Consider the following 22,074-nt stretch of genomic DNA (forward strand, 5'->3'; position numbering starts at 1 on the left):
GTAATGAAAGTAATTGTAGTACCAGTTTTGGCCACAATCTTTACATATGGTTCCTTTAAGTAGTAAACTAATTTATAAAATTGCAAGCGAAAGCAATGTTTACACCAAAACTCACACACACTCATCTCATCTCTCTCTCGCGACTGGTAACACGCCTGATTAAAGTTCTACACCTCCACCTGTTCCCTGCTCTGCTCTTGCCTCACCCTCGTTTACCTACCAGCTGCACTGCATTCACCACTCATCATGCCCGGGTATATAAAGCCTTTGCTTTTCAGTCCACACTTGTCAGATCGCCTGCAAACCCCGCACTCAGTTACCTGCCCGTCTGGAAAAACGACTCTTACTCTTTTGCCTGTGAACCCAGACCGGACTACTTCTTTGATCTCCAGCCCCGGGTAATCTTGACCTGCCTTCCGCCTCTTCTTCTACTTAATACAGCCTAGCCCTTGACTGTACTGCTGCTTCGCTTCATTGTTGTTGTGTGTGTGTTTCCCCCAGGACTTCCCGATCATCCAGCTCCTGCCATTGCTGCCGGGTTATTGGGGAACACACACGCAGACTCTTGGAACTCCCGAACACCTGAAACCCCCTGTAACCCCCAACCTTAAATAAACATTCTAACGCGGACGCTTTTGTGGTCCTCGGCCCCTGTTTGGTGTCTGACAGTACGATCTGACCAAACATGGACCCAGTGCACGGTCGAACCAGCATGGAAACCCGGAACCAGAACCACCCACCGCCATGCAACGCCTGGAAGAGACTGGAGAGAGAGGCAATTCCAACACCGCTGACACTGCCTCCTACTTCAAGCCGCCTACCAACAGCTTCAGCAGTTCCAGCAGCAACAGCAACAACCTGTAATGATCATTCAACTTCTCACCGCCCAGCACCGAAGTCTCCTGCCCAGTCCACTGCTGCCGTGGGTTGCCGGAGCCCCAGAACCAGGATCGCAACCCAGAGCGGTTCAGCGGGCACCCAACCCAGGTACGGCTCCTGACGAGCCGCCGTGGTCCAGTTTACCCTGCAACCCAGGACTTTGCCACTGAAGGGCTAGGTCGGTTACGCGGATCACCGGGCCTGACGGGCCGAAGCTCGACTCTGGGGAACGGGCGGAGTTCGAAAGGCCAGACCCCAGCATGTGCAAACCTTCAACCTATTCCGCAGAGGAGATGCCTGGGCGGTATTCGACAATCCACCACACACGAGGCATCCTCGGACCCTGATGAGTATTAGCCAAGGCAGGGAACTGTTGCGGATTACTGTTGACTTCGAACTGTGGCAAGTGGACTCCTGGAACATGGAAACATTGGTGGATGCCTTCCCTCCACAGCCTGGCGGGACTACATAAAGGGCGAGCTGGTTTCCCATGATCAACCCCCACTCTTGATAAAGCCATTGCTCTGGCTGTCGCATCGACCATGGGGATCCAGGTCCGTCGTCCGGAGAGAGAGGGCGCCGAGTCCATCCACCAGCACGGAGTGTCCCAACTGCCCTTCTGTCCGCACCTGCCACACCCGTCTAACCAGCCGGACCAGTCTGAACCGATGGAGATCGGCCGCGCCTCCTAACCCCTGCAGGCATGTGACAGCATCTGCCTCAACTTGTGCCTGTGCTGGTGGTGGTGATGGTCATCGAGGGATCGCCACCTGTCCAGCAAAGGCCGGAGCTCACCAGATGTAGGAGGAATCCGGATGAGCTCAATGAACATTCCGGCCCCATCAGCCGTGAAGCCCCTCATCCCAAGTCTGTCTTTACCTGTCTGATTCCACCCACACCCTGGCAGCCCTGGTGGACTCTGGCCAGAAGCAAACATTATTGACACAGGACTTGCTGAGTCAGCTGGGCTTGGAAAGCCATCGGCTTATCCACTCCTGTTCCAGCCGGCCCTGGGGTCACGTGGTGGCACAGTTACCAGCATCACAGCCCCCATCTCAATGATGGTGTCAGGAAACCACCGAGAGACCATCTTCCCACCTGCTCAGCTCCCCAGGCCAGCCCCTAATCCTGGGCTACCCTTGGCTCCCGTCTCCACAATCCTCACCTCGATTGGGCCTCGGAACTGTGAAAGAGGTGGGAAATGCCTGCCACCTGACCTGTTTTGCTGCCTCGCTGCCCCCGCTCAGTACCCCCCAGCACTGCCCCGACATTTCTAATGTCCCTGAATGTTACCATGGCCTCGAGGTGTTCAACAAGACCAAAGCCACATCTCTGCCCCACACCGATCAGACTGTAAAAGTATTGTCTCCTCCCTGGGACTGCTCCACCCAAAGGTCACCTCCTACTCACTATCCCCTCCTGAAAGAAAAAACTATGGAGGGTTTACATCAGGGACTCCTGGCAGCTGGACTCATCCTTGGTCTTTCCTCGCCAGCTGGTGCGGGGTTCTTCTTTGTGGAAAGAAAGATGGTTCTCTTAAGCCCTGCATTGATTATCGAGGTCTGAACGATGTCACAGTGAAGAACGGTACCCTCTCTGCCTTTACTCACCTCTGCTTTTTGAGTTGCTCCAGGGATCCACTATTTTTCACCAAACTGGACCTTAGAAATGCTTACCACCTAGTCCGAGTAAGGGAGGGTGACAGTGGAAGACTGCATTCAACACCCACACCCGACCATTATGAGTACCTGGTAATGCCATTTGGCCACCAACGCCCCAGCTGATATTCCAGGCGCTGGTGAATGATGTACTTTGCGGGACATGCTGAATAAATTAGATATTACCGTGTACCTGGGCGACATCTTAATTTTCTCCCAGAACTCTGTCCCAACACACTCGTCATGTCCAGCTGGTTCTTCAACGGCTCCTGGAGAACTCCCTTTATGTCAAAGGGAGAAATGCACGGTTCCACGCTCCAGACTGTGTATTCCTGCTGGGATACGTTGTCGCTGAAGGCAATATCCAGATGGACCCCCAAAGGTCTCGGCAGTTACCTCCCTGGCCAGTTCGGGAATAGGAAGAAGTTGCAGCAATTCCTCGGGTTTGCCAATTTCTACGGAGATTCATCGAACTACAGCTCTCGTCGCCCGCCCCTCACAGCTCTGACCAGCATCAAACACCCCTTTTCCTGGACCCCAGAGGCCAACACAGCCTTTCATACCCTCAAGACCCGGTTCACCACTGCCCCCCATCACTCCAGATGCAGTTCAGACCGGCAGTTGGTTGTCACGGTGGATGCCTCAGGCGTGGGGAGTGGGGCCATACTCTCTCAACAGGGCAGAGGAGGACAACAAGTTGCACCCCCCTGTGCATTTTTTTTTCTCTCGCCGGCTTTCACCTGCAGGCGCAATTATGATGTTGGAGACCGTGAGCTGTTGGCAGTCAAGCTTGCCCTGGAGGGTGGTGTCACTGGCTGGAGGGGTCCACAGTTCGTTCCTGGTCTGGACCGATCACAAAACCCCTCGAATACATCCAACGCCAAGCGTCTTAACCCCAGACAGTCCCGCTGGGCCTTGTTTTTTTCACCAGATTCAACTTCACCCTGTCATACGCTTGGGTTCACCGAACACCAAGCCGGACGCTCTCTCCCGTCAGTTTCATAAGGATGGCAGCCCCTTCCCAGGAACCTGCATCAATTCTGCCCGATCCGGGGAGTCATAGCTGCCCTGACCTGGGATATCGGGGAGGAAATTCAGGAGGCCCTCATGACCATCCCAGTCCCAGTGCATGCCCAGACGGTCGTCTCTTTGTCCCAGAGAATTTGAGGTCCCGGGTCATACAGTGGGGACACAACTCCGCCTTGCCACCCCCGGGCTCCGCCAGCACCTGCCATCTCCTCCTTGGCGCTTCTGGTGGGGTCTGCTTTGAGAAGGATGTCCGAGAATTAGGTCTGTGCCTGCCCCACCTGCAATCAGAACAAGTCTCCCCTGCCCCCCGGCTGGTTCACTCCAGCCCTTGCCTGTGCCCACCGCGACCCTGGTCCCCGCGTCTCCTTGGACTTTGTAACTGGCCTCCCACCATCAGGTGGGATGTGGGTCATTCTCACTATTGGTTGACGGGTTCAGCAAGATGGCACACTTCATTCCCCTCCTAAACTGCCATCTGCCAGAGAGACTGCCCAGGCTGTTCTTGATCATGTCTTCCGTCCACACGGGCTGCCCAGGGATGTTGTCTCTGACCCAGGTCCGCAATTCACCTCCACATTCTGGAAGGAGTTCTGCTGTCTTCTAGGGGCCACAGTGAGTCTCACCTCTGGGTTCCCCCCCAGTCCAATGGTCAATCGGCGGGCAAACCAGGAGCTGGAGAAGGCGCCGGTGCATGGTTTTCACTTAAACCCCAGGCTTGGGGCACAACAACTGGCGTGGATGGGTATGCTAACAACTCCCTCACCTGCTCTGCCACTGGTATGTCACCTTTCCAGTGTGTGTATGGCTACCAGCCCCCTGTTCCCCCAGCCAGGAGGGAGATGTGTCTGCCCGCCTGCCCTGCCCTATGCCCCGTTGCCACCTGGTCTGGTCACAAGCCCGCATTACTCCAAGTCAGCTGTCAGCTATGCCACTGGGGCCCGAAGATCGCCGCACCCGCCACCGTGTTGGCCAGAAGGTGTGGCTGTCAGCCAAGGATCTCCCCACTGCGGGTGGAATGCGTAAACTGGCACCTCGATTCCTCGGCCCGTTTCTATCCAGGGGGTCATCAGCCCAACCCGCAGATCGGCTCCAGTTGCCAACCTCCATGAGGGTGCACCCTACTTTCCATGTTTCGAAAGTCAAGCCGGCCAGCATGAAAGCCAGCTGGTCCCGTGCGCTTCCTCCTCCTCCTCCTGGCCTGGATTGGCGGTGGGCTGGTGTACACCGTTCCGGCGCCTGCTTCGTCCAGGCGGCGAGGTAGGGGGCCTCCAGTATCTGGTCGACTGGGAGGGCTATGGGCCTGAGGAGAGAACCTGGGTGCCAGCCAGTCGGATTGTGGGCCGGACACTCATCGCCGACTTCCACCGTCTGCATCCTGATCAACCTGCAATCCCGTGAGGGGCCCCAGAGGGGTCCCCTAACCGTCCCTGCCCGCCCGGCTTCCTGTCCTGTGCCTGACCCTGACCCTGTCACCGGTACCTGTCCCGTCTTCTGTCCCCGACCCCCTCCAGCTCCCTCCGAGGATGAGGATGTTCACTGACCGACGGAGGAATTCCCTAGCCCTCCACCCGGCTCCCTCCGCCCTCCCCGGCGTGGTGTCACTCTTGGGGACTTCTGGGGCCGATCCCTTGGGGGGTTCTGTCATGAGCTCTCTCTGCCTGGTAACAGGCCCCTGATTAAAGTCTGATGACCTCCACCTGTTTCCTGCTCTGCTCTGCCTCGTTTACCTACCAGCTGCACTGCATTCACCACTCATCATGCCGGTATATAAAGCCTTGCTTTTCAGTCCACACTTGTCAGATCGTCTGCAAACCCAGCACCAGTTACCTGCCTGTCTTGGGAAAGCGACTCTTACTCTTTGCCTGTGAACCCAGACCCGGCCTCGACTACTTCTTTGATCTCTCCAGCCCGGTAATCTTGACCTGCCTTCCGTCTCTCTTCTCTGAGATACAGCCTAGCCCTTGACTGTACTGCTGCTTCGTTTCAATTGCTGTTGTGTGTGTGTTTCCCCAGGACTTCCCCGGATCATCAGCTCCTGCCATTGCTGCTCGGCTATTGGGGGGAACACACACACGCAGACTCTTGGAACTCGAAACCCCTGTAACCCCCAACCCTTAAATAAACATTCTAGCGTGGCTTTTTTGTGGTCCTCGTCCTGTTTGGTGTCTGACACACACACACACTCCTTGTGTTAGGTTAGGCTACCTATCGCCTACCCCAGACATAATTATAGTCCTTACAAAAAAAAAATAACGCATAAGTGTCAAAACAAAATATTTGCAGTTCTTATGCAGGAAATAAAGTATTTTGGACTGCATAGTAGCCTACTGTAGGCCTACAGAAATGCAGTATTTTGCACATGACAATACTAAAAGCACTGCACTGTAAAACTGCAGTTATTCTTTGTAAGGGAGGTTATTTGGTAGTAATGGTAAATGTTTGCAGATGCACAAATTTACATAAAACAGATATATTAATTTACTTTGAAGTGACTAGGGCTAGTTTACAGCATGACATTTGTTGTGCATATTAATAAATTGCACTTAATAACACAGAATTATTTTTTATCCGATTTTAATTGTCGATGAAATAATCGCTAGAATACTCAATTCAAAAGAATCGATAGCTGCAGCCCTACACATATTCTAACATAACCTTTGTGTGTGTGTGTGTCATTTACCCTAGCATAGATAGATAGATAGATAGATAGATACTTTATTGATCCCAGGAAATTCAAGAACCGTGTGTGTGTGTGTGTTTGTGTGTATTTTTTTCTCTGTGTGTACAGTATGGGTGTGAGTTTATGTGTATTTTTTCTATGGAATTATTGTGTGTACAGTATGTGTATGTGTGTATCTGTGTGTGTGTTTGTGTGTTATTGGTGTCATAGGGAGGGAATGCAGGAGAGATACTAAGACACCCCTCATCTTTTACATCTGAGTCTTTTTTTACCAAAGCAACAAAGCCCTTCATTAAAGGTGTGTGTGTGTGTGTGTGTGTCATAAAGAGGGATTGCAGGAGAGATACTAAGACACCCCTCATCTTTTACATCTGAGTCTTTTACTTCACCAAAGCAACAAAGCCCTTCATTAAAGGTGTGTGTGTGTGTGTTTGTGCATGTGCATCTGATCTCAAGCATCAAAGAAGATAATTCAGCAGAGTGAATTTAAAAGTGCCCTCAGATGCAACACACACAAAGGAACACACACATGCACACACACACACACACACAGACACAAGTACACACACACACACACACACACACACACACACACACAAACCTGCTGTCCATGGTAGAAGACTGCCAGCAGAAACATGGCCATCAGGAGCAGTGACGTCTCCTTGGTGCCCAGAAAACTCCTGAGGAAACACACACACAAGTCAGCGTGTGTGTGTGTGTGTGTGTACCTGCTGGTGGGGTGCAGTGTATCGTAATGGAGGAAGAGGGATGTATGTGTATCTAAGTATAAGTGTATATATACTCTTTTGATCCCATGAGGTTAATTTGGTCTCTGCATTTATCCCAATCCGTGAATTAGTGAAACACAAACAGCACAGTGATCACACAGTGAGGTGAAGCACACACTAATCCCGGCGCAGTGAGCTGCCTGCATCAGCAGCGGCGCTCGGGGAGCAGTGAGGGGTCAGGTGCCTTGCTCAAGGGCACTTCAGCCATGCCTACAAGTCGGGTTCGAACCGGCAACCCTCCGGTTACAAGTCTGAAGTGCAGTAGGCCACGGCTGTGTGTGAAAAAAAAGAGAAAAAGGGGTGTGTTAGTGTGTGATAGATAGATAGATAGATAGATAGATAGATAGATACTTTATTGATCCCCAAGGGGAAATTCAAAACACACACACACACACACACCTGTGTACCTGCTGGTGGGGTGTAGAGGAAGAGGTGTGTGTGTGTGTGTGTGTGTGTACCTGCTGGTGGGGTGCAGTGTGTCGTAGCGCAGGAAGAGGTGTGTGTGTGTGTGTGTGTGTGTGTACCTGCTGGTGGGGTGCAGTGTGTCGTAGCGCAGGAAGAGGGGTGTGTGTGTGTGTGTGTGTGTGTGTACCTGCTGGTGGGGTGCAGTGTGTCGTAGCGTAGGAAGAGGGGTGTGTAGAGGCCTTCGGTGAGGAGGGAGTAGAAGCTCATGATGACCAGCAGCACGGTCAGTTTCAGCAGCGAGTTCAACCGCAGGAACACCGCACAAGTGACCATCGCCAGCAGGCCTGTAAACACAAAATACTACACACACACACACACAGATCCACACACATACACACACACACACAGACCCACACACACACACACACACACACAGATCCACACACACACACACACACACATACAGACACATACACACACAGACACACAGATCCACACACACACACACACAGACACAGTTACACACGCACGCACACAGACACAAAACAGTAGAATTCCCTATGCCTTTAAATGGCCATATACTGTATGTCCTTATGCAAATGGCCCATACAAAACAGTAGAATTCCCTATGCATTTAAACAGCACTAAATCACAAACTATATATTTCCACAATGCAGTTTATGAAGCGTTGTTAGCACCAGCAAGTTGTTTAGGATGAGCTTTGCACAAGCAGAGAAGACTTTCATTCCAAGTTGTGCAATTTGGAACACATTACAAACGGACTGATAACAGACTCTAGCTACAAAATGCTACACAATGCTACAGACTCCACTGCATGAAAAGTGGGATTTTCGTAGATTGTCTGTGCACTGTAGATTGTCATGGAAGTCCAGGTTTACAACTGTATACGGCAATTTGCAGGCAACACAAAAACTCCCGTAAATTGTCGAAAATTGACGTTGGCAGTCGTCCCCCCTTGACCCCCCTCCTCCTAATTCTATACAAATGCAAATCAGGGTGACATTTTTCTAAAAGGTATTAACTTCATTTTAAGAAAAGCACTGGTATAAATAGATCAGGCTCAGTATAGCCTAATTATAGCTTGAATTGATTTATTTAATGACAGTTTGCTATATTACTTACTGTGTCATTAGCAATGGCCAATGTTATGTAAAAAAGATATACAAAACTATTTATTTCAGCAATTAGTTTTAATCAGGTTTTGTCAAAGGTAAAAGGTGCTTTCCATGCAAACCCTCCCCATCCTTACACCCCCCATCATCACAACAGATCAAGTGAGAGCTCAACTAAAGAAACTGCACACCAATAAGGCAGCGTGGCCTGACAGACTGTGTCTAAGGCTACTCAAGTGCTGCTGAACTGAGGGAGCCACTGAAGCACATCTTCAAATTGAGTCTACGCCTTGGACAAGTTCCAACACTGTGGAAGACATCATGTCTCACCCCTGTCCCTAAGAAGCCACACCCTAGTGAGCTTAATGACTACAGACCTGTCGCTCTTACATCACATGTGATGAAGACAATGGAGCGGCTGGTCTTAGGTATTCCTTAGACCCCAGGTACGCCATGCACTAGACCCGTTACAGTTTGCATACTAGGAGAAAGTGGGCGTGGACAATTCCATCACTTATCTTCTACACAGGACACATTCTCACCTAGACAAGGGGAAAAGTGCTGGGAGAATCATGTTCTTTTATTTCTCAAGTGCTTTTAACACCATCCAACTCCTCAGACTGGGAGACAAACTCTTGCAGATGGGTGTGGACGCTCACCTGGTAACCTGGATTACAGATTACCTGACCGAGCGACTACAGTTCGTCAGACTGAAGAACTGTCTCTCTGACATTGTGATCAGCAGCACCGGAGCGCCACAGGGAACTGTGCTCTCTCCAGTCCTGTTCACCCTGTACACATCTGACTTCTGCTACAACACCGAGTCATGCCACATGCAGAAGATTTCTGACGATACTGCAATTGTGGGGTGTATCAGGAACGGACAGGAGGAGGAGTACAGGAGCCTGGTGGAGGACTTTGTGCAATGGTGCAAACTCAATCATCTTCAACTCAACACTTCAAAGACCAAGGAGAAGGTGGTGGATTTCCGCAGGTCTAAGCCCACTCTGCTACCAGTCCCCATTGATGGGGTCAATGTGGAGGTGGTAAGCACCTACAAGTATCTGGGTTTCCACCTGGACAATAAACTGGACTAGTCAGCCAACACTGACGCACTCTACAAGAAAGGGCAGAGCAGGCTGTACTTCCTGAGGAGGCTGCGGTCCTTCAATGTGTGCAGCAAGCTCCTCAGGATGTTCTACCAGTCTGTTGTTGCCAGCGTCCTCTTCTATGCAGTGGTATGCTGAGGAGGAAGGACAAGGAAGAAGGATGTGGAGCGAATTGACAGGCTGGTAAGGAAGGCTGGCTCTGTAGTGGGAGCTGAACTGGAGTGCATCACTTCAATATCTGACAAAAGGACCCTGAACAAACTGATCAACATCTTGGACAATGAGTGTCACCCACTCCACAGCACTATTGTTAAGCAGAAGAGCCTGATCAGCTGGAAACTTCACCCACTGCCTTGCACAACAGACAGACTGAGGAAGTAATTTGTCCCCAGGGCCATTGAACTGTTCAATGCTTCACTTAAGGGAAGAGGAGAGATAAACTTCTCCGCATAGTCTGTCTGCCTCTTCACCACCTCTATGTCTTGAACTGTCTGTCCACTAGCCACTTTTTACCACTGTCTTCTGCCTCACTGTTTGCGTGCTATATTAGCACATATGCACAACCCCTCCCTCCATGCCACAGCCGAACTGTGACCACACATATACCTTTTCTTAATATAGTTATATATATATATAGATATAGATATATATAAGACTTTATTCTTGCACTGTTGGACTTGACACTCACCATGACACTCATTCACACAGAGCACCTTACCTTACTATGCACAGAGAATCACAGGGTCAGTCCCTGCCTCAGTCATTGCAAGCGCCTCTTGATTGATTAATCACCCACTATGTGGATACTGTTTTTAGAATTGATTTAGATTAAGTGTTAGTTAGTATAATTTGTATTAGAGCCGACCGATAAAGGATTTTGAAGGCCGATACCGATACAAATATTTGTTGATTTAAAAATCCGATATATCGGCTGATATATATATTTTTTTTTTTTCAGAAACGCGCAACAAAACATTAACAGATTTCCCTAACATTAGTTATTTGTAGTTATTTATGAGTATTGACTAAAATAATATGATAATGCATTTCAAAAACAAACTTGTTTATTTTTAAATAATATTGTCACAGTGGAACAGAGGAACATCGAAATATATTAAAGTTCTGATAAATAAAATGTATAAAAATACAAACTTAAGATATTAAACTTAGTCTTTTGAACAAAAACATAATAACAACAACAACCAAATCAAAGTTACAAGTATTAAAAGACTTAGTAAGCTTCATAAATATAACTTTGAACTAAGACTTAATAATTACAAAACATAATGATGACATTATTACTATAATCATCTTTGTATTATCATTAAACAAGATAAAGGGCACTCTTAAATGTTTGAGTGTGCGTGTGTAATAATTAGTCCCTATTGCCTTATAAGTTACCTTATAATTACAATGTCAGCTTGCTTATCCCTTTACCTGCACTTTTAAAATTATTTCCATCAAGCTACATCAAACCATTTTCAATCATCAGTTGCTGCCTGCCTTCTAAAACCTACTATTTAGTGATCTAAATTCATCATGTAACTCGTTAATGCTGCGGCTGAACGACAGTCTGAAACGCACACTTCATGGAATTTCACACACGTGTAAAAAAAAAAAGCTAACTTTTATGCACAAGCTACGTTTGATACTTTTTCTCTATGTCTAAATGTTCACTCCTCGCACGTCTAACTTACATTTTACAATGCAGGGACTGTAACTACAGATATACTAGTTATAAATCATTACTTTATTTAGGCAGAATAAGTTCGTTGTGGTTTCCCAGCTCATTAATGTTAACGTTAGCGGTCTTCCACTGATATTCATGGCATTAGCTAGCTTTGTGGTTAGCTAGTCTATGATGAGCCATAATTTAGCAATGGATAATGTCATACTGCAAATTGTAAAACATACGCTTTCAAAATAACAGGCCGGGGAGAGATGATACGTCTCACTGCTATAACTGTCACGCTATTAAAGAAATACATCTTCAGTCACATTGTCAAAAGTTAAAAGGACAGACAGTCAACTACACTGTAACAACGTAACGTAATTACTAGCTAATTCCGGTTCACTCTCGGCTTATTTAACAGCAGCAAAACTGGACATTGTTTTCACGAATTTTGTCATGCTTATTTGAGTTAAGAGAACTGATGGGGATGTTCTTTTAATTGTTATTTCAAGCAATGTATGTCTCGTTACCAAATCACCATGAACACACTTCACTGATGATCTCACTCGTGGATAACTGGTTCTCTCTGCCCGACTCTGGCTGGATCAGCAGGTTGCAGGATGTGTGGCGTTATACGAAAGTGTTGCCAGCAGGGGCGGTGCAGAGTGCCCTCTGGTGGACAAACTATACAACGCCAACACTCATGACATGGTTTAAGGGTGTTTTGGCCGTTTTTATTTTATTTTTAAAATATTCATTTATAGGCCATTGTAAATGCCGATACCGATAGTTTGGAAAATGCCTAATATCGTCCGATAATATCGGCCCGCCGATAAATCAGTCGGGCTCTAATTTGTATTTTAGTATATTTAGTATATTCTTTATCTTCTACTGTCCTTATTGCTTAGTTGTGTTTTTTATATTATATACTTTTAATTACTTTTTCTGCTGTTATCTATCTATCTTGCTGTTATCTATCTATCTATCTATCACAGTCTCCTAGAGTTCAACCACTGTGCATGGTGGCATGGACTGACCTTTTCTTTGGTCTTGCTTAAATGCACAGTGGATGTGTTAACCACACAACTCCCAGCAATGCGCTCAACAGGCAGAAATGATGCAGGTATGCCATGTCTGTGTGTCTGTGTTACTAATTTTGTAGTAAAAAAGAAGGGCATGGAGAACAACTTCAGCGTGCGATAGGAATACACTTTGCGTCGGAATAATAATGCGATTTGCGCCGGGTTTTGCGTCACGAAAATAGGGCCCTAAATGTATCACTGCTGTCTGGCACTTTTCCTATGTCTCTGAAAACAGCTGTTGTAAAGCCACTTCTCAAGAAGAATAATCTGGATGCCTCCATGCTAAACAATTACAGGCCCATATCCAATCTACCTGGCAAAATGATTGTAAAAGTAGTCTTTAATCAACTAACCACCTTTCAAACATCAAATGGGTATTTTGATTACTTTCAGTCAGGTTTTCGGGCAAATCACAGCACTGAAACAGCTCTTATTAAGGTTTTCAATGACATATGTCTCAATACAGATTGAGGTAAAACATCAGTCCTAGTGCTACTGGACCTTAGTGCAGCATTTGACGCTGTTGATTACAATATTTTACTACACAGACTAGAAAACTGGGTTGGATTTACAGGCATAGTTATCAACTGGCTCAAATTATATCTACAATAAAGGAGTTTCCTTGTTGCCAGCGGCAACTGTACCTCAACACCAACGTCCTTGAACTGTGGTGTTCCCCAGGGGTTGATCTTGGGGCCACTATTATTCAACCTTTATATGCTCCCACAGAACTGACCACATTACTCCAATTTTATAAGTCCCTGCACTGGCTTCCAGTAAGTCACAAAATTAACTTTAAAGCACTATTGCTTGTTTATAAATCAGTAAATAGAGCAGGACCTAAATACCTAGCAGTACACACCTTCTCGTCCTCTCAGCTCTGAAGAGAAAAACCTGTTAGTAAAACCTGCTGTTAGAACTAAACATGCACGCACGCACGCATGCACACAGGCACGCACACACACACTCATGTACACACGCACGCACACACACACTCATGCATGCAAGCACACACTCACGCACACACACCTGCGGGTTGAAGCAGATGTCTGGGTAACTGTTGGAGATGTTGTAGGTCTGGTTCCATTGGACAGTGGAGTCCAACTCACACCAAAGCTGTGGATACACACACACACACACATACACACACACATAAACAAACACACACACACACAAACACACACACACACACACACCACACACACACATACACACACACAAACACACACACAAACACACACACACACACACACACACACACACAATGTGTGAATACAACACAAACAACACAAATGCAGCATGCTTTACAACAGAGAACAGCTTCAGTGACCTTCTGTGTGTGTGTGTGTGTGTGTGTGTGTGTGTGTGTGCATTAGGGATCGACCGATATGTTTTTTTCAGGGCCGATACCAATATTAATTATTACCAAAACAGGAGGCAGATAACCGATATGTCAGTTGTCAAAAATAGGGGTACATATGCTGCAAAAAATGTATTCAACTTTTAAACTTTTTTTTTGTTCTTTTGATACACAATTGTCTATCAACTTGCATCACAAGTGTAAACCCTGTGTATCATGTTAATCCAAGAGCTGAGTGATAGCAATTATTTTCACTAGGCCTACACAATGGGCTATGTGCTTGTTAAGGGACCTGTCACAAAAAGGATGCTTTGCCATCGTGTGTGTGAGTGCACGAGAGAAGGAGAGGAAGAGGTGCATGCGTGATGGTAAGTGTTACGGTTGAATAGTTTAACAAAACAGTTTTAAAATAGTTATTCTATTTAAGCATGCAATTTGTGTCCATATGTAGGCTATAAACTACACTTCTGTGAGCCTAAAAGGCACGTAATAGCCAGCTCAGGACGCGATTTAGTTCAGGTCGGTAAATTACGACTGGCCCTGGGTGCATGTAGTCTTTTCTGACAGTCCGCTTCAAAAAGGAGCAACTAGACTTTTTGACGTTCACTATCGCATAATTTAGGACTTGTCTACTATGTAGGCCTAACGTCCGCCGAGATGTCCCGTTATTCACAATTAACGGACGAGGCAGAGGCAAAGAACTCGCGACGGGCAGCACCCGAGTTTGTAGGCTAACTAGTAAACAGCATCAGTAACGTGCATCAATCGGGAATTCGCTAAATGAAGGAAGTGGGTGCTTTAGTCTACTTATTGATCAGAGACAATAGCTTACAAAGTGGTGTTTTTGTAACTTCAGTGTAGATGATTGTGATTCATTGCAACTTCAGCAATGTAAGGTACCTTCCTTACCTTCGAAAAATAGCTCCGTACAGCTGAAGCCCAGTCTACAGTTTGCCTCAGTGAGAATCCTAAACTTTCTCTGTGTTCAGTCTTTGATCCTGATTGGCTGCATTCGTGCTAACTAACAAATCAGACGGTGTAGTGGGCGGGACAATGCTCTGGACCACAGAGTAGCAAATGCAGGGAGTGAGAGACGCTTTACAGATGCTCTTGACCACAGTGTGCATGTGTCTGCATGCATGTCCATATGTGTGTGTGTGTGTGTGTGTGTGTGTGTGTGCGTTGCATGTCCATATGTGTGTGTGTGTGTGTGTGTGTGTGTGCATGCACGTCCATATGTGTGTGTGTTTGTGTGTGCGTGCATGTCCAAATGTGAGTGTGTGTGTGTGTGTGCATGCACGTCCATATGTGTGTGTGTGTTTGTGTGTGTGTGTGTGTGCGTGCGTGCATGTCCATATGTGTGTGTGTGTGTGGGTGTGCATGCATGTCCATATGTGTGTGTGTCTGTGTGCATGCATGTCCATATATGTGTGTGTGTGCATGCATGTCCATATATGTGTGTGTGTGTGTGTGTGTGCATGCATGTCCATATGTGTGTGTGTGTGTGTGTGTGTGCATGCATGTCCATATGTGTGTGTGTGTGTGTGCATGCATGTCCATGTGTGTGTGTGTGTGCATGCATGTCCATGTGTGTGTGTGTGTGTGTGCATGCATGTCCATATGTGTGGGTGTGTATGTGTGTGTGTGTGTGTGTGCATGCATGTCCATGTGTGTGTGTGTGTGTGTGCATGCATGTCCATATGTGTGTGTGCATGTCCATATGTGTGTGTGTGTGTGTGCGTGCATGTCCATATGTGTGTGTGTGTGTGCATGTCCATATGTGTGTGTGTGTGTGTGTGTGCATGCATGTCCATATGTGTGTGTGCATGTCCATATGTGTGTGTGTGTGTGCATGCATGTCCATATGTGTGTGTGTGTGTGTGTGTGTGTGTGCCCTCACGATGTTGCTGATGGCGGCGGTGAAGTTGATGGTGATGGACAGCAGTGTGAGGGCGGTTCGTGCCGCTTGGGTTTCGTTCAGCCAGCCGCCCGCGCGCCGCACCACCAGAGACAGACACTTGTAGTCCTCCGCCGTCGTCATGACAACCAGCAGCAGGTGCACAAGGATCAGCAAGGAGAACTGGGTTACCATGGTAACCATCCTACACACACACACAGGCACGCACACACACACAGACACACTGTGTTCTGTAAATGGCAGTATGTCCTCACTGACAGGTAGAATGACTGGCACTGTATGTGACTGTGCGTCTTTGTATATGTGTGTGTGTGTGTGTGTAGTTATCTTAGTATGTATTCATGTGCCTGTATGTGTATTAATGTAGTATGTATTTATAGGTGTGTACTTATTTCAGTGTGTACACGTGTGTGTGTGTGTGTATTTATATGACTGTGTATTTGTGTGTGTATGTGTGTGTGTGTGCGTGTGTGTGTATTTATATGACTGTGTATTTGTGTGTGTATATGTGTGTGTGTGCGTGCGCGTGTGTGTGTATTTATATGACTGTGTATTTGTGTGTGTATGTGCGTGTGTGTGAGTGTATTTATATGACTGTGTATTTATATGACTGTGTATTTGTGTGTGTATGTGTGTGTGTGTGTGTGTGTGCGTGCGTGCGAGTGTATTTATATGACTGTGTATTTATATGACTGTGTATTTGTGTGTGTATGTGCGTGTATGTGTGTGTATTTGTGTGTGTGTGTGAGCGTGCGTGCGTGCGTACATGCGTGTGTGCGTATTTATATGATTGTGTATTTATATTATTGTGTATTTGTGTGTGTGTGTGTGTGTGTGCGTATTTATATGATTGTGACACTTTCAGTATTCCAGTATTTCAATAACCCAGAAAGGGAATGTCCCTGAGCAGCGAAACCAATAATCTCCTATTAGAGAAACAGTCAGGTATACATCCACTGAAACAAAATAATACTGATCTTAAGGTCTTTAATTAGATCAAAATAATACTGATCTTAAGGTCTTTAATTAGATCAAAATAATACTGATCTTAAGGTCTAAATAGATCAAAATAATACTGATCTTAAGGTCTTTAATTAGATCAAAATAATGATGTTGATGTTGTGTTTTGTCATGTCATGTTGTGTTTTGGCCTAATGTGCCATCCTCCACAGGTCTATCTATTTGTTATAGCCATTTTCCTGGTTAAAGTCTTGAATGTTATTTATGTGTATTGGGAAATTCGTTTGGATTAGTTTGGAATGCTTGCAATAACTTAGTTTGAATTATAATTAATTTTTTAGCACTTTAAGGGCGCACAAGCGAGGGGTGACGTAGTGGGCATGACTGCATATGGGGCTGAATGCGATAGCTTGGGGTGACGTAGTGGGCATGACTGCATATGGGGCTGAATGCGATAGCTTGGCACAAGCGAGGGGTGACGTAGTGGGCATGACTGCATATGGGGCTGAATCGATAAAGGTGGAATAGCTTATGGGGCCGCTTGAGGGGTGGCGTAGTGGGCATGACTGCATATGGGGCTGAATCGCGATAACAGCAAGCCGAGGGGTGCCCGTAGTGGGCATGACTGCATATGGGGCTGAATCGACGATACTGCGAGGGGTGGACGTAGTGGGCATGACTGCATATGGGGCTGAATCTGCGATAGCCTGCTTGAGGGGTGGTGGTAGTGGGCATGACTGCATGGGGCTGAACGCGATAGCTTCAAGCAATGCCGAGGGGTGGCGTAGTGGTATGACTACACCTGGGGGCTGAATAAATAACTGGCTTCTTGAGGGGGTGGACAGTAGTGGAGCATGATGACGCTGCATAGGGGGGCGGAACGCGACGATAGCACGCTGGGAGGGCGTAGTGGGCATGACTGCATATGGGGCTGAATCGCGATAGCCAAGGAGGGGCGAAATGGCGATAGTGGGCATGACTGCATATGGGGCTGAATGCCATAGACATGACTGCGAGGGTGACGAGTGGGCATGACTGCATATGGGGCTGAATGCGATAGCTTGGGGTGACGTAGTGGGCATGACTGCATATGGGACTGAACGATAACAGCTTCCTTGAGGGGCGACGTTAGTGGGCATGACCGCATATGGGGGCTGAATCGATAGCTTAGCTGCTTGAGGGTGACGATGATAGTGGGCATGATGACTGCATATGGGGCTGAATGCGATAGCTTGGGGTGGCGATAGTAAGGGAATGATGACTGCATATGGGGGGGAATGCCATAGCTTAGCTGCTTGAGGGGGTGGCGTGTGAGTGGGCATGACTGCTCTATGGGGCTGAATCGCGAGGAGGTAAGCATGAGTGGAGCATGATACATATACGACCGGGCTGAAGGAGGCTTAGGTGCACGCCGAGGCAGTGGGGCAAGACTACATATGGGGGCTGAATCGATAACTTAACTAAACAAAGGGGTGGCGTAGTGGGCATGACTACATATGGGGCTGAATCGATAAGCAACTGCTTGAGGGTGGCGTATCGAGCATGACTGCATATGGGCTGAATCGATAAGCGAAGGGTGGCGTAGTGGGCATGAAACTATGGGGGCTGAATCGCGATGCTTAGCTGCTTGAGGAGGGTGGCGTAGTGGGCATGACTGCATATGGGGCTGAATCGCGATAGCTTCGGGCTTCTTGAGGGGAACAGCGTAATAGATGGGCATGACTACATATGGGGCTGAATCACGATAAGCGGGGTGGACGAGTGGGCATATGACTGCATATGGGGCTGAATCGCGATAGCGCAGCTTCAGGAGGATATGCCCGTGAATGGGCATGACTGCATATGGGGCTGAATGCGATAGCTTGGCACAAGCGAGGGGTGACGTAGTGGGCATGACTGCATATGGGGCTGAATGCGATAGCTTGGCACAAGCGAGGGGTGACGTAGTGGGCATGACTGCATATGGGGCTGAATGCGATAGCGAGGGTGACGTAGTGGGCACTGACCGCCTATGGGGCTGAATCGATAGGCTTGGCGAGGGTGATGGCGTAACGAGTGGGCATGATTACATATGGGGCTGAATCATAGATGCTACCAGCGGGGGGGGGCGTAGTGGGCATGACTGCATATGGGGCTGAAATGCGATAAGCGAGGGTAGCGTAGTAGGCATGACTGCATATGGGGCTAAATCGCGATAGCTTCGCTTGAGGAGGATGGCCCCGTAGTGGGCATGACTGCATATGGGGCTGAATGCGATAGCTTGGCACAAGCGAGGGGTGACGTAGTGGGCATGACTGCATATGGGGCTGAATGCGATAGCGAGGGGTGACGTAGTGGGCATGACTGCATATGGGGCTGAATGCGATAGCGGTTACAAATGTTTTTTCGACCACGCTTTTCCTTTACAAACCACTGTAAACAGTTATTTCGTTAGGACCTTGATGTGGACTAATTTACAACAAGTTTTCATTCATCTTTCGTTGCTGTATGGACCAATAAATATTAGTTTTGCCACGTAAAGGAGAAGGTGCGTTAATCCTGCCAGGCCTATCGTTTCACTGCCACAAAGAACTTTGGATAAAAATGGACTATACACTACTAATCACGAAGTCAGTAGTGTTTCGGCATCCGGGTTGGCAACCTCGAGTCAGGGGGGAGGTCTTTAAATAGATCAATATAGTACTGATCTTAAGGTATTTAAATAGATCAAAATAATACTGATCTTAAGTTACAACTTCTTCTACAATGCTTTTGCTGAAGTGTCCTTAAAGGTACACTATGCAGCTTCAGGTATTAAAGGTACACTATGCAGGTTCAGGTGTTAAAGGTATTTAAAGGTACACTATGCAGCTTCAGGTATTTAAAGGTACACTATGCGGCTTCAGGTATTTAAAGGTTTACTATGCAGGGTCAGGTATTTAAAGGTACACTATGCAGCTTCAGGTATTTAAAGTATGCTATGCAGGTGCAGGTATTTAAAGGTACACTATGCAGGGTCAGGTATTTAAAGGTACACTATGCAGCTTCAGGTATTTAAAGGTACGCTATGCAGGTGTATGTGTGTGTGTGTGTGTTTGTGTGTATGTGTGTGAGTGTGTGTTACCTGGTGGACGGCAGGAGACCCTGTATCCCGGTGATGAAGAGGAGCACGATGAAGGCACACACAAGGTTTGACTTAAACACCTCGTCCCTCATCTGAGAGTACTGCAGAACACACACACACACACAGGATGTTAGGTTCAATACAGATACAGGAGTTAATTTAGCTACAGGACGTTAGGTTCAATACAGATACAGGAGTTAATTTAGCTACAGGACGTTAGCTTCAATACAGATACAGGAGTTAATTTAGCGTTTACACGTTTTAAGGATATGTTTGTGCATGCCCATGAGCCAGCCCCTCTGAAACAGTCAAAGGCGATTTAAAACGAGCCAGAAAGTCGAGACAGGACCCATCGTCAAAATGTCTGTGTCCACCACTCTAGTTCATCCAAAACAAACCAGAAAAGGGACTCAAAGTGCTAAATACCAGATTTATCCTTTAAGGCCAAATAATGTCACAGTGAAGATAGTTACTTATATACAAAAACAAATACATCAAACACTTACATTCATGCAAACACACACACTCTTTCACTCTCTCTCTTTCACACACGCTCTCACACACACACACACTCATTCACTCAAAAACACACCCACTCCGTCACAAACGCACACACACCACATCTCATATATCCCACCCACCCCCTTACACACTTCAAAATATTACACAAACACACACACACACAACATGGTGATTGGTGTTTAACAGGCCTGTGGGGTTAATCTGGAGTCCTGTGAGAATTACAGATTATCTCCTAATCCGGGTTACTCCAGGTCTACCTCTGTATGTGTGTGTGTGTGTGTGTGTGTTTACGTGTATAATGTGTGTGTGTGTGTGTCTGCCTGCCTGCCTTGTGTGTATATACTGTATGTGTGCTGTGGTTTGTGTGTGTGTGTGTATGTTGTGTGTGTGTGTGTGTGTGTGTGTGTGGTGTCTGAGTGTGTGTTCATTTGCATGTGTACACAAACTAAATCAAGTGAATCAAAGTGTTAAATTAAGGGAATTATTGAGCTCCAAATGTTGTGTCAAAATGTTCTTCAGTGCAACTGTCCCGATGAAACTTCTAATAACAAAAATGTTTTTAAAATATAGAAAATCATCCAAAACTATCATGAACACTCGTGGCCTAATTGCATTAGTGTTTGCAACAATATATACATATAGTCCGGTGGACAGCCCATAGAGCCCCATTGTGGACCCGGAAATGTTGAGTACACCAAAGTTTTATGATGGAAATATATAGTATGGGTTCCCAACATGCAGAAACTGCCAGATGCTAATATGCATATGTTGGGCAATTTGTGTAATTGAGCTAATTAGCATAAATTAGCATAATAACCTATATTGATCATATTATAAAAGCTGCTTGGCCAAAATGGACAATGTTAGTATATTTTTAGGGGTTACTGGAGATGCTGAGTCCATATCTGACATTTCAAAGATTCAAAATCACTATTTAAACTTGGTTTTGTCACATTTTACTTTCATTAAGTTGATTTTGCTGAGTTTTTTGGTACAATTTAGACAGATTTTTTTTGGAGAATAGGGCTGTAACATACACCAACCTAACAATTCGATTAAGTGTCGATTTTTTGACCCGGTTTGATACAAACCTGGAATTTTTTTCTTTTTTTTTTTTGGAGGGGCTAGACATTTTCAATAGCCTACCTTAGAGTACCAGAGGATTACAATGTAATATATCTGTATTATTTTATATCCTGATAAAAAAGAGAATACTGAATGTCTGATATTTATGACAGCACACTTTATGCAGATTAGCCTATAGCTTAGGCCTACTATTTCTATTACAACTCATTCAGCTGTCTGGTTGAAGCCTGGAAATATTGTAAACAAAGTAGCATAGTTGGCTAGCTTATCCTAGTCTACTGATTGGACTGTTCAGTTTCCTCATGTGTGTTTAAGGTAATACTGTTCTCCTTGGGACAAGCCTTTTGGGAAACATTGGTATTGAGATGATCATTCAGTTCTCCCAGAATCCCCAGTGGCTGTCATCGTGGGAATCTCAAGCACAGTCCAGCACGCTGGCGTTGCACAGCTCCCCAACAAGCCATTGCCATCCTCGGGCGCTGGCGTTTCCACATTCAGTCCAGCAATTAGTCTCTGGCACTGCCACACAGCAGGTGGGGGGTGCACACACCGCCAAGAGCCCTACTCACCCTGGGGGCGGCAGCCACCAGCTGACCCAATGCGGGGCGTACTAGCAGTCACCTGGTCTGTGCGGCTTCTGGGTCCCAACTCCCTTCACATGGCAGGGCCTAGCCTCCACTGCCACAGACT

The 22,074-nt window shown here is 46.8% G+C and overlaps 1 protein-coding gene across 2 annotated transcripts in view; it reads right to left on the reverse strand.

Moving 5' to 3' along the window:
• The window catches only part of adcy8 (adenylate cyclase 8 (brain)), a 114,834-nt gene that overhangs the window by 30,741 nt on the left and 62,019 nt on the right, over positions 1-22,074 (reverse strand). For both annotated transcript variants that reach the window (XM_048228050.1, XM_048228049.1), the window contains 5 exons: positions 19,777-19,877; positions 15,696-15,897; positions 13,465-13,551; positions 7,627-7,799; positions 6,848-6,926 (listed from right to left, as the gene is read on the reverse strand). In XM_048228050.1, coding sequence (XP_048084007.1) covers positions 6,848-6,926; positions 7,627-7,799; positions 13,465-13,551; positions 15,696-15,897; positions 19,777-19,877 — 642 coding nt within the window. The remainder of the gene's footprint in view (positions 1-6,847; positions 6,927-7,626; positions 7,800-13,464; positions 13,552-15,695; positions 15,898-19,776; positions 19,878-22,074) is intronic.

Source organism: Alosa alosa, chromosome 19, assembly GCF_017589495.1.
Source record: "Alosa alosa isolate M-15738 ecotype Scorff River chromosome 19, AALO_Geno_1.1, whole genome shotgun sequence".
NCBI lineage: Eukaryota > Metazoa > Chordata > Actinopteri > Clupeiformes > Clupeidae > Alosa > Alosa alosa.